This window comes from Peromyscus californicus, unplaced genomic scaffold, assembly GCF_007827085.1.
Source record: "Peromyscus californicus insignis strain IS unplaced genomic scaffold, ASM782708v3 Scaffold_19__1_contigs__length_69161282, whole genome shotgun sequence".
Lineage (NCBI taxonomy): Eukaryota > Metazoa > Chordata > Mammalia > Rodentia > Cricetidae > Peromyscus > Peromyscus californicus.
The window spans coordinates 11,049,622-11,062,960 of record NW_026294491.1 but is presented as its reverse complement, the minus strand read 5'-3'; the positions used below and the strand labels follow the sequence as shown (position 1 = coordinate 11,062,960).

General features: G+C 43.0%; 1 protein-coding gene across 5 annotated transcripts in view; it reads right to left on the bottom strand.

Annotated features, from left to right (window-relative positions):
- Dip2a (disco interacting protein 2 homolog A) overlaps positions 1-13,339 on the bottom strand; it is an 84,314-nt gene that overhangs the window by 37,445 nt on the left and 33,530 nt on the right. For all 5 annotated transcript variants that reach the window (XM_052744650.1, XM_052744646.1, XM_052744647.1 and 2 more), the window contains 7 exons: positions 12,788-12,916; positions 10,002-10,121; positions 7,935-8,132; positions 5,171-5,262; positions 1,805-1,915; positions 425-548; positions 1-110 (listed from right to left, as the gene is read on the bottom strand). In XM_052744650.1, the coding sequence (XP_052600610.1) occupies positions 1-110; positions 425-548; positions 1,805-1,915; positions 5,171-5,262; positions 7,935-8,132; positions 10,002-10,121; positions 12,788-12,916 (884 nt within the window). The remainder of the gene's footprint in view (positions 111-424; positions 549-1,804; positions 1,916-5,170; positions 5,263-7,934; positions 8,133-10,001; positions 10,122-12,787; positions 12,917-13,339) is intronic.

The window sequence follows — 13,339 nt, the reverse complement described above, 5'->3', positions numbered from 1 at the left end:
TTCAATGTAGGCAGTCCCAGACCCCGTGTCCTGGGCCAGCGGGTACCAGTCCTTGGGAGGCTTGGTCAGATGCTTCCCATCAATTACCAGCCAGGCGAGGGGGGGCCAGCCTACGAGAGCAAACAGGAAGGGGTGAAAGGCGGTCAGAAGGCTTTGCTCCACACATCTGGAACCTGTGCCCAGCATGTAGTCACCAGCCCCGAGGGGCTGGGGGGTCAAGTTTTATTTTCATTTCCCTTAAACAGATAAGCATAGAGCATAACAGGTGAAGATACTGAATCAGACAAAAGCCTTGAACGAAGTAGCACTTTTGCTGAAGGCCCACCAGGCTCTGTGGGGTTAGTTCTGGCCCAGCATGCCTCGAAGCCAAGTCAAGCACCAGCCGTAGCCAGAACACAGACTTCCTGAGACCCGGGAGCCTCACCTTTGAAAGTTGCCACCTCTCCTGTTGGTGCCTTGGGCAGGCCCTTCTGGCAAGCGTCTGTGGTCAGGGCCAGGGTCACCCCACAGCTGCCCAGGAGAAACCCAACCTGCTGGCTGCCTGCATCCTGTAAGAGACAGAGCAAGGGCAGCAGAAGTGGAGAGCTTGGGGAGGGAGGAGGAGCCACAGCCCGACCACAGGACCTCAGGCTCTCTCTTTCACCTTCATAAAACTTACACGGCAACCCAGTCTTCTTACCGGCAGGTTGTTCTACTTTCAGGAAAAGAAGACCATTATTTTGAAATTTAGAAGAGTGATATATGCAGGTCTGGATAGTGGACTAATTTCTTAAAGTTTATTCTTTTTTTTTTGGTTTTTCGAGACAGGGTTTCTCTGTGTAGTTTTGGTGCCTGTCCTGGATCTCTCTCTGTAGACCAGGCTGGCCTCGAACTCACAGAGATCCGCCTGGCTCTGCCTCCCGAGTGCTGGGATTAAAGGCGTGCGCCGCCACCGCCCGGCTAAAGTTTCTTCTTAGAAGTGAAACTTGAACACATCTTGATTAACTCTAAACACAACAGCAGTTTATAATGAGTCATGCTGGGCACTTACAAACGAGGTCTGCCCTCATCATCACCACTCTACACAGAAACACTTGCCTTCACTCAGACCTCCCATGCACGTCCCTCAGCAATTCCCATCATTTCCTTCAAGCTTCACAAACCTAGAGGCCTTTTCTCTAAGACTCCCTGCATTCAAATGCATGGTTATCACATTAGAGTCCTGGAGATAAGCTGGTCTGTCTTACGTATTTTACTTTGGGGATTCTTGAGAGTTTGTTATTCACAATGTCCACGTTGACAACTGCATGAACACAGAAGGAAGCCGATAGAAAAGCCTGATTTGCTAGAACACATGACTATTCTGCTCAGAACTTTTCAATAATCCGAATAATAGTAATTCATATCTGAAATGGTGTAGCCATCTGGAGCAACCAAGTCCCTCACATTAACAACCTAGGAATGAGAAGCTGCCTGCCATGCAAGTGAACAAGACACGAACGAGAACTTCTGTCCCGTTTATTTGACATTATAATCAATTCAATAAATAAAACCCCGGAAAAGTTTGTTGAGTCACAAATTCTGTTCACTGGAGGACAAAACATTCATGATTTCTTCTGGGAAATTCAAACGGATGATGTGACAGCCCTGACCCAGCAGAGTGCATCCATGTCTGTGGGCAAGCTCCACCCAGTTGCTCTCTAAGGTCCTGGGAGGTCTCAGATACTTCCTCCTCCAACCCCCCAGTGTGAAGAGGAAGCTAGTCACACTGCACCTACAGAGAACTGCAGGGGCACTGCATCCTGGCCTGAGCCACGTCTGTTACCTTTCTGGTCAGTGGAACTTCTATAGGGACAGGAACCAGCTCCGCCAGGAGACACCCATAAAACGCAACCATGAACATTACAGGATCACTATTTGGAAACACAAGTGCCACCTACAAGAGAAAAACAACAAAAATTGTGAGATCTCAGGAATGACTGAGACTGTTCATCTTTTAGAATTTCTGCTAATTAGATAATTTATGTTTTGTTTCTCACATTTAGTTCAGAAAGTCTTATTTTGATCAAGGATACACAGAGATAACCTGTCTCAAAAAAATCTAATGTTGGAATTCATTCTTGTCCCTCAAGTTTCCTTATTCATATAACTTTGAATAAACAGTTGTAGGTGACAGCTTTTACTACACATGGAACATTTAGAGCTGTAGGTTAAGGCCTTCCAATGCATGCAGACTGAGAGCCAGCTCTAACATCCATCCATACTGACTGCCACTGTCAATGAACAGTCCCATCATCGGGTTTGGTGGCAAGTGCCTTAACCTACTGAGCCATCTTGCTCGCCCAATTCTTATATTTTAAAATACTTATTTCCTTGCATTTTATTTTAAAAAATATTTAGGTGTCTATTTTATTTCCTATAATGATATGAATATTTATTTGGGTCCACCATAATCTCAACTGTCATTAAAAACATACTATCATGAGTTGGCTGTTTGAAACCTGGGGCTTATACAGGGTCGCTTGGCTCAGCCTGGGAGGAGGGGACTGGACCTGCCTGGCCTGAGTCTACCAGGTTGATCTCAATCCTCGGGGGAGGCTTTGCCCTGGATGAGGTGGGAATGGGAGTAGGCTGGGGGGAAGGGGGAGAAGGGAAGGGGGCGGGAGGGAGAAGAGCAAAGGAATCCGTGGCTGATATGTAGAACTGAATTGTATTGTAAAATAAAATAAAATAATAAATAAATAAATAAATAAATAAATAAATAAATAAATAAATAAATAAAAACCATACTATCTGGCCAAATTCATACCTACTTATGGAATAAAATATAAAATTTTGTGTAGAGCAGTGGTGGTGCATGCTTTTAATCCCAGCACTTAAGAGGCAGAGGCAGGGGGATCTCTTTGAGTTCAAGGCCAGCATTACCTACAGAGCAAGTTGCCAGGAGAGCCAGTGCTACACAGAGAAACTCTGTCTTGAAAAACAAAACAAAACAAACAACTCCCCACAAAAAAAAAAAACACACAAAAAAAATGCAAGACCCAAATAAGGTAACTGGTCTTGTAATCCTAAGTAATAGGCCAGAATAGTACTTAACTGAGAGCCTTTGAGAAGATAAGCAGTGGCTTACCTTAACCCTCAACTTCTAAGACAAAATTTAAGCTATGTCTATTTACCTTCATTCCATACTTCCAGTTTACAAGCTGCGTATCTAACAGGTCTGTTGAAAAGAAAACCCTCTCCTTCTAAAGATGATTTAACAGTGGTTGCCTCAGCTATTAATTGTGAGACAAGTTATTTGGTACAGAAAAAGGTGTTTGACAGAATCTACTATGCAGAGATGTTTTTACGCACTTCATAAGGCTCATATCACAGCAGGTTGACTTTACCAGCTGAATGGTAATGGTCACCATGGCCTTGAACTTTTCATTATAACCCTCTCTGTATAGACTCTCTTGCAAGTCAAGAGAGTATCTGGAAGTCTTTGTCCCTGTAAGAATAGATAAATAAACTGGGGGCTGGGGAGATGCCCCCATTGGTAAAGTGTATGCCACATAAGAATGAGGACCTGAGCTGGATCACCCGAGCCCACCTCTTAAAAAGCCAGGTTTGGTGGTATGTGCCTGTAATCCCAGCAGGTGGAGGTGGAGAGAGGGGAATCCCTGGGCTCAGTGGCCAGTGAGAGACCCTGCCTAGAAATACAAGGTAAAGAGCTCCTGGGGAATAACACCTGGGGTTGTACTCTGTCCTCTACATGAATATGCACACACGTTCTGCAAATCTTCAAACCTGTCTGGAAATGGAAGTGCAGGCTAAAAGTCCTATCTCCTGGGGATTGCTGAAGCACTTCCTCCAGTGTCACTACTGAGAAGTCCCACAGCCACCAGGAGGACTAGTTCTGTACACACGTTATTCTCTGTTCCCGCCTCAAACTCTGAGATTCTTCTCTGTGTCCCTGAGGTTACACAGCTCTGGTGTAGGCTCTGGGGTGGGTCTGCACATGCACCAGGGGCCGGGTGCAGGGCTTATTCTGCCACCGCGACAGTCAAGTGGCTCTGCTTCCTGCTCCGTCTCTTTTCTGGATTCATAGTGTCTGTCAGGTGCTGCGCCTTGAATGAATCTAGACTTCTGTCCTGTTTCTCTTTCTATTCTTTCTGTGAATGTTTCTCTCTCCTGCTCCCACCTCTCTCATACACTCTCCCTCCGTCATTCGTTAAAAGATTATTTATTTTTATTCTATGTGTATGAATGTTTTGCCTGCATATATGTATATGTGCAGCAGAGGACACCAGACCCCTGGAACTGGAGTTACAAACCATTATGAACCACCACGTGGGTGCCGGGAACTAAACCCAGGTCCTCTGGAAGAGCAAGTGCTCTTTACCACTGAGCCATCATTTCTCGCGCCCCTCATTTTGGGTTCCTAAGACAGAGCATCACTCTGTAAACCAGGCCAGCCTGGAGTTCAAAGTCTCCGCCTCTTTAGTGCTAGAACTGTAGGCATGCCCCGTGCCCAGCTCTCTTTCCGCTTCTTCGTCTTTCTAAGAGGAATCCTTTTCCTAAGTTATGAAACATTTTCATTTCATATCTTGGGGGTCATTAATGTTTAGAACCTTGTTTTCTGAACCCGTTTCTCTACTTTCCTCCTTCCTTTCACATTCACCCTCTCTTTGTCTCTGAGCTGTTTTATACAGAAGCTTCATCAGAGCTTCTCGTGGGACAGAATCACACGAAAGATTCACACTGAAAGAATCACACTGAAAGCCCCTTAGAATTCGCAGTGATTTTGTGAAGCTGACACTTTCCTGTTGGACAGCTTGTTAGGAGGACACCCCATCTTCATCAGCTTCTCTCACCTTCCATCCTGACCTCCTAGTAACTCAGGGGTAAGCCCTGTTCAGCCTGCCTGGAGCAGTTCAATGCACCAGGGCTTCCTACAATGACAGAAATCCTCCGTCTTGGCTCCAGATCCAGTTCAGTCACATGTGCCTGGCTGCCGAGTCCTTGGTGTGTCATCGCTTAATTCTTATCGCAATTTTTTTCATATTAAGCATTTTTCCCATTTCTAACGTTAAACCTCCTGTCTTAAAACCATAATTCTAAACAACTGATAGAACATCAATTTCAATAAAATATATACTTAGTTCTCTATTTTGACTCAATCCGATAAAGTTGCATTCTAGCTACTTACTCTGTCTCCAGGTTTAAGTAGAGGTTCATTCTTACTAGTCAGCTTATTAAGTAGAGTATAAGCTAATTTTAAACTCCGACTCCAAAGTTTACCTAAAATAAAACAAAAGTAACAAGCAATGTTAGGTTGTAAGAAACTAAACAGTTAACATGTAATGTTGTGAGCACATGTCCTATAACATACCATTTCTCTATTGGCAGATTCAGTCTCCAACTATTAACTATTCAGTACAATATTGCCAGGAACATCACAGCTTTCTCTCAAACAACAACCTCAATTTATTTTTATTTATACAAATGGGATTTTATTACAAAAATCTGTCAACAAAAAGGCCATACATGTAGAGTATGTATAATTTCTAAGGAACAAGATCATATATCATATTGCTTTTTTCAACTAACGCTACACTGTGGATGTAGTCTTACAATTTTAAATGCTCACTAATGACATCATGCGAGTAGAATACATTCAAGAGATGAGTTATATCTTCTTCTCTACAGTTTGCTTAGGAGAACCCTTGATACTAGAATAGGACATCTGCCCAGGACCACGGTGCCCATCATGGTAGGCAGTTGCCATGTTCAGCACCCAGCCCTGATAAGTTCTCAAAAATAAAAAGCTTCACTGAGAAAGAAAAGAGAGAGAGAGAGGGAGAGAGAGAGAGAAGTGAAGTGTGTGTCTGTGGAGAAAGGCAGGAGTAATGATGGGTAGAAATCTCAGGGTCCATTGTTAATACCCACAGTAGCTTCAACTTCACTATATGCATTATATCAAAGAAGAAATGCAGACGCCATGTTCTCTTTCTGAATGAATGCTCATATGTAAATAACACTAAAGTAGGTACTCTGCTGACATGTGTGAACTGTGAGACCTGAGAAATCAATGAGAAAAAACTAAACTCCAAATATGGTTTTAGCCTGCTTTAAAAGATCAATTCAGAATGTTAGCAACACATACACGTTTCCCAGCTGAATCTAGCTGTCATAAATAATGCTTCATGATCAAGTCAGTTTCACCCCAAGAATACAATCTGAGACTATCAGCATAATTTGCCATGTTAACAGAACAAAAATGAAAAATGAAGTAATAATCTCAAAAGGTGGATGAAAATTAATAGTCATTCACAATTTTAAATGATCATAAAAGATTTAAGTCCTTCTTAAAGGAGGAATGAAAGGAAACCAACGTCTTTAATGTGGTAAGGGTATCAATAAAACCGGATGGGAGCTCACACAGTCATGGTAGATACTAACAACCTTCCTCTGAAGGCAGGGGCAGGGCAGGGGCATTTGCCTTCAACAGCAGACTGAAAACTTCAGCCAGAGCAGTAAGAAGGGAGAAAGGGTAAGATAATTGGAAACAAAACTGTTGTTTGTGATGCTATGGCTATGTACTTCATGAATCTTTTATAATTCAGCAAGGCTGCCAGATTTATCAACATACAAACACCACTCAATTTTTAAAGACAGAACCAAAGTTACAGTACTATTTAAATATTTAAGACTTAAGTGTCACAAGAAACATAAAAGACTCTCTATGGAAAATTAAAAATCAGGGGACAGCAAAATGGCTCAGTGGGTAAAGGCACTTGTCGCCCAATCTGATAACCCAAGTTCAATCCCTACAACCTGCATGGTGGAAAGAAATTACTTCCACAAGTAGTCCTCAGTCCTCCATGTGGATGCCATGAGAAGCATCTGCATGCTTGTACACACACATTAAAAAAGAAAGAAAAATTATAACACATTATTGAGGACAAAGTCTCAAAAATGCAAAGGTATTAATTCTCAAAAAGATTCAAAGCAATGTCCATCAAGGTCTCAGATTCAGAGATGCCCAACAAGCTACTTCTAAAATGGACTCTGAAATACAAAGTGCAAACAGCTAAGACACCCTCCAAGAAAAGAGAGGAAGACTCTAAGGTGTCAAAACTTGTTATAGAAAGCTATGACATCAAGAGTGTGGTCAGGCCAGGTGTGGGTGGCGCACATCTTTAATCCCAGCACTCAAGAGGCAGAGGCAGGTGGATCACATGAGTTCAAGGCCAGCCTGGTTTACAGAGAGTTCCAGGTCAGCTTGAGCTACATAGTATGGCTCCATCTCAAAAGCAAAAACAAACAAAAAAGGAAGTCTGTCATCTGGGCGGATGTTTCTGCTTTACATTGTGCACCAAGTATCATGTCTATTATGGCACATACATGTGGTGATATTTTATTTGTGCTCTAACAAATAAAACTTATCTGGGGATCAGAGGACAGAGCCAGTCACTAGATTAGACATAGAGGCCAGACAGTGATGGCACACACCCTTAATCCTAACACTTGGGAGGCAGAGATCCATCTGGATCTCTGAGTTCAAGGCCACACTGGAAACAGAGCCAGGAGTGGTGGCACATGCCTTTAATCCCTGCATTTGAGATCTCATGTCTTTGCTTAGTCTTTAATCCCAGGAGTGATGGCAGGAAGCAGAAAGGTATATAAGACATGAGGATCAGGAACTAGAGGCTTTTAGCAGCAGTTCAAGTGAGACCCTCAGGGGTGAGGATTCAGAGGCTTTCAGTCTGAGGATTCGTGGAAACAGGATCAGCTGAGGAGTTCACAAGGTGAGGTTGGCTGCGGCTTGTTCTATTCCTCTGATCTCTCAGCTTTCACCCCGGTATCTGGCACCAGGTTTTTTCAATTAATAAGACCTTTTAAGATTCGTGTTACACATACACAACGGTGTGAGGCAAACAGGACCCGCGACGCTTTCTGCTGATACTTGCCATAGGTGAGGGTGCAGGTGGCTTTCCCCGCTGTATCCAAGGCAGTCAGACAGGGGGCTTTGGGCTGTGTGGTGCCCCAGAGCTGCAGTGCAGCCAGCAGAGAAGGCGGCCCAGAAGTGCCCACCGACAGAGGCTCTCCCTTCAGCACAGCCATCTGATCTCCCTCAGGCTTGGGCTGATTTGGATCTGGTTGCTGAACTATAAAGCAACATCAAGATTTTAAACCCGACACTTCAGAGTACTATGTGCACATCTGTTTACTAACGACTGTACTTTGTGATTTCACTTTGTGATCAAATTTATTAAAAAAGTGACAAGAATCTGCTCAGATTTTGTTTTCCATCATTGTAGTCACAAATTAATCAAAGGACTAAAGGAAAGTCGATTACAGACAATAATTTTGAGACAGAAACTACTCACCATTCTATTAACCACAACCTCTTATGATAAAGCTGACTGCAGGATAGCATGTCTGCTTTCCTCCCTTGGGGATACACTGTGGCATGGTGGCCCCCCACAGCTCCAAAGCAAGGGCAGGCAGGCCTTAGAGCCTCAGAAACAGGTCCTAGAGACTGGTTCACTTATGATCAATTGAACATAACCACCCCCGCAGTCTGATATCAAAACCACCAGCATTGAGGGCTAGATGGTTAAGAATATTGTTGCTCTTAATCTCAGAATCCATTAGCTCCAGTTCCAGGGAATCAGGTGCCCTCTACTGACCTCCACAGGCACCAACCACACACATGGTACATATACATACATGCAGGCAAAACATTCACACATAACATAAAATGAATAAGCTTAATAATTAATAATTTTAAAACATTAGCATTATTTGAGAGAACATGGAAGTTTATTTATAGGGGTTATGCAAACAACACTGCCCTAGTGTTCAATAAAACTGTTCTTGGGCACAGCTTAGTGGTAGAGTATTTAGCTACATGTGTAAGGCCCTGGGTTCAATTTCCAAGCCCAGACTGGGGGTAGGGGAGGACTTTTCTCTTCCAATAGCTCTGAGGTAAGAGAAAAAGAAAAACTGCAGGCTGAGCATGGTGGCACCCACCTGCAACTCCAGCTCTGGAAAGGCGGGGTAGGTAGGAAGATTGTAACTTTAAAGCCAGCTCAGGCGAGGGCGATCCCTCCGCCCCCAAAGACGGAAATACTGCTTTAGGAAGCATACATACTGTGAACTCTGAACTTAAAAGGCACTGTCTAGTTTTAAAGGATAACCAGGTCCTAAAAAGCAGAGTTCATCTTCAGGCATGGAGGAGATGTCCATACTGACAGTACTGCACAGAGCAAGGTAGCGAAGGTCAGTTGTACAGTGACTGCTGCCTGCAGCACACACACAGACACACACACACACACACACACACACACACACACACACACAGAGACAGACACACACAGACACACATACATACATACATACACATACACACACACACACACACAGAGACAGACACACACACAGACACACATACAAACACATACATACATACACACACACACACACACACACACACACACACACACACACACACACACAGGCTTATTTCTGTGCTCTATAGGCCTTCTCTTATTTTTGCTAGTTTTCCTTTTGAGAAAATAAATCTATATTCTTTCTTTTCTAAACATGTACTCATTTATAAATGAGGGGATAACATTTGGAAAGGAAATCAAAGGTAAGTTAAAAATCAAATCCTTTAAAGCCATGGGATGACAAGTACTTCGGATTTAAAGTTTAAATCAAAATTTAAATAATCTGAAGGAGAAGTTAAAGTAATCTAAATTAAATGAAACACTGAAGTATTTTTATGAGGCGCTAACCACTGGACTGGACGCACAGAGGAACGCTAAGTCACTTTACTAGGAGTCAGAAGTTTCCTACCTGCTTGTGTACAGGAAGTAGTCAGTGTGGCTCCACACTCACCACTGCACATGGTGACCAGTATTTTACTCTGTCACAACATGGAGTGACTCCCATGAAATGCACAGCTGCCTGTTTCCAGACTTGTTAGCCACAATATCCAAAAACACGAAGACCAAGTCAGAGAACTCTACCTTCCAATAACTCCTCAAAATCATCCACAAAGAACTCCTTCAGGGGAGGGCGCTTGGGCCTCTTCAGGGTGTTCAGCAGCTGCTGGATTTTGGAGGACACTCTGCTGTTCACGGGCACGCCTGTCAAGGGAAGAGCAGAGAAGGCCTGAAGCATGCACTGGGTTTAAGTGCAGCAGACCTGAAATCCAGCCGGGTGCTGACCGACCAGTCACTGCAGACTGTACTAACCCATCTGACAAGCATACACTGACTGCCTCTCAGGAAACAGGATCTGTTTGGAGATAGCAGTTTACAAAGTTATCCAGAAATCCTGGGGGGAGGAAGGTAACTCTAGGATCCTTTCAGAGCACACGAGGTCAAACTCGTTGCATGGTCTTATTAGAATATAATCTATACATACTAGAGAAATGGCTGCTCTTCCAGAGGACTCGGGTTCAAGGCCCAGCACCCACATGGCAACTTAAAACCAATCCCGGAGGATCCAATACCCTCTTCTGGCCTCTGTGGGCACTGTATGCACATGGTGCACAGAAAAACATAAAAAAATAAAGAAATAAAATCTCAAAAAAATTCTTTAAAAGAGAATATAATCTATTTTTCCTGCTCTTCTGCGGAGGTCACAGGTGTGAGAGCAGCAGACACATATAAGTAGATATGGGAACTTAGAAGCTTCTGCCAGCCAGACACATGCACAAGACACAATGAATGTCTACTGTGGCAGAGATCCATCCTTTATAAGTATATGCGATTTATGTCAACATGCAATGAGTTTAGTATTTTTAAAACTTTTTCAAATTAAGCTCAGCATGGTGACACATGCCTTTTAATCCCAGCATTTGGGAGGCAGAGGCAGGTGGATCTCTGTGAATTTAAGGTCGGCCTGATCTTCATAGGGAGTTCCAGGCCAGCCATGGCCTCATAATAAAACACTATCTCAGAAGGAAAGGAGGAAAGTAGGTAGGAAGGGAGGGAGGGATAAAAAGAGGGAAGGAGGGATGGAAGAACAAAGAAAAGGAAGGAAGAGAACAGAGAAGAGAGGAGAAAAAAGATTTCAACTTAATTTTATGTTTTTAAAAAGTAGATTATTGGGGCTGAAGAGGTAGCTCCACAGTTAAGAGCACTGGCTGTTTTCCAAAGGACCCAGGTTCAATTCCCAGCACCTACATGGCAGTTCACAACCATCCGCAATTCCAGTCTCAGGGGATCTGAGGCCCCTTTCTGGCCTCTGTGTGTACCAGGCACACATATGGTGCACACATGTAAGTACATGTCAAATCTATCCTATTTCCCTCCAATATCTTCCCTAACTCTCCATCACTGCTTTTTCTTCCCAACTTCATAAGCTTTTTTCCTTTTTAAAAATTCACTGAGCCGGGCGGTGGTGGCGCACGCCTTTAATCCCAGCACTCGGGAGGCAGAGCCAGGCGGATTTCTGTGAGTTCGAGGCCAGCCTGGGCTACCAAGTGAGTTCCAGGAAAAGGCGCAAAGCTACACAGAGAAACCCTGTCTCGAAAAACCAAAAAAAAAAAAAAAAAAAAAAAAAAAAAAAAATTCACTGAGTCACTGGAGGGTGGCGCATGCCTTTAATCCCAGCGCTCGGGAGGCAGAGCCAGGCGGATCACTGTGATGAGTTCGAGGCTAGCCTGGTCTACAGAGTGAGTTCCAGGATAGCCAGTACTACACAGAGAAACAAAACCCCAACAACAACAAAAGCCATCTGATCATATCTGTGAGGGCTTATTTCTGAGTTTTCTGTTCTATTCCATGGATGTACAGATTTGTCTTCAGGCCAGTCTACACAGCTGATTGCTCCTGCCCCGTAATACATTTTAGAAACATGAGCATCTTCAGCTTCATTCTTCATTTTCAAGATCATTATGACCATTTAAGGTCCCTATGAATTTACAGACTGCTTTGAGTAATCTTAATTTAACTTAATATAATTTGAACCTGATCTGCCTGTGATGGCTGTGTGTCTTGCTACTTCATTGAAGTCATTTATTAATTTTATTTCTGTGAATATCTTTATCTTTTGGTTTTGCATATACAAGATCATATCATCTACAAACAGAGATAATTTTATTTCTTCCTTTGCAGTCCGGATGACTTTTTATTTGTTTATTTTTCTTTGCTTGATTTCTCTGACTAGAGTCTCCACTCCTTTGCTGACTAGAAGCCCAGATGAAGCAGGCATCCTTGCTGTGCCTCACTGCTCTGTATCTTGATCCACACAACAAGAAGCTATAAAACTGTCCTGGCCTTTCAAAGAGCTAGCTTTCAGATTGTCTTGCCTTGTGTGTGGGTGTTAGGCTGTGGTCTTATATATATTATATCTTTCCTTCTATTTTAGATTTATTTCATTCTTTTTCTGCTTAAGAAAACTCTTAGGAGACTGAGTTCAGACATTTTTATTTTCTAATACTATTATTTGAAGCTCTAAATCCCCTGCTAACATCATTCACTGATTCTGCACCAACCTCCAAGGCTGCCAAGGATATGAGGCATGGTACCCAGCATGCAGTGCTGACTGAGTATAGGAACTTTCCATAGCTGCTTATTTCCCTTCTCCAAAACTGGAAGGGGGAGCCGTTTCCTAGCTATTTCCAGTTATTCTTCTACATGATGTTTTCTATGGTAACATTCACTGCACACCGGTTTCTGTTTATTTGCACAGAAGAATCATAGGTGATGTCTGGCTTAATTAGAGAAAGGGAATACACAAGGGCCATGTTAAATATCATAGCGAGAACCTGTTGTTTCAGAAACGAAAGAGAAGCATTTCTTACCATCTGCGGTTTCCAGCACGTTCCTGCCGTGCCCTCGAGGAATACCTCTCACAGATGCCACCTGTGGACGCTCGTAGTGTGAGTGCTCCGCAAGTCCAGTGGTAACGTCAGGTGGGGCAGAGTGCAGATCTGATTTTTGAAAAACATACCCAAGTAACAGTGATTAATTCAACAAGCATTAAGTGTTTATTCCAACCTGTCCATCTAAAGTTTATTGTCTGAGCTCTAAGCAAGGGATTAATTATGACATCCTGAAAGTTCTGTTTTCCTGACTAAACAAAGGCATGCAGGGCCCTGCACACCCCTACATGTGTTATGCAGAAATATGTGCATGTGTTGGAGGTGTCTCAATTCAACTCCTTAAAAGATAGACCTAGAACCACCAAGTATATCACAAAGTGCACGGAAAACTTGCCTTTTAACATAACAGCCTAACAAGATCTTAGTTGGAAAGTTTCCTTAAGGAAACAAAAATTAATTTGAAATAAAATGCTATTAAATGCTTTTCATTACATTACGATGAAACAACCAGCCTTGTAACTTCCCTAAAAG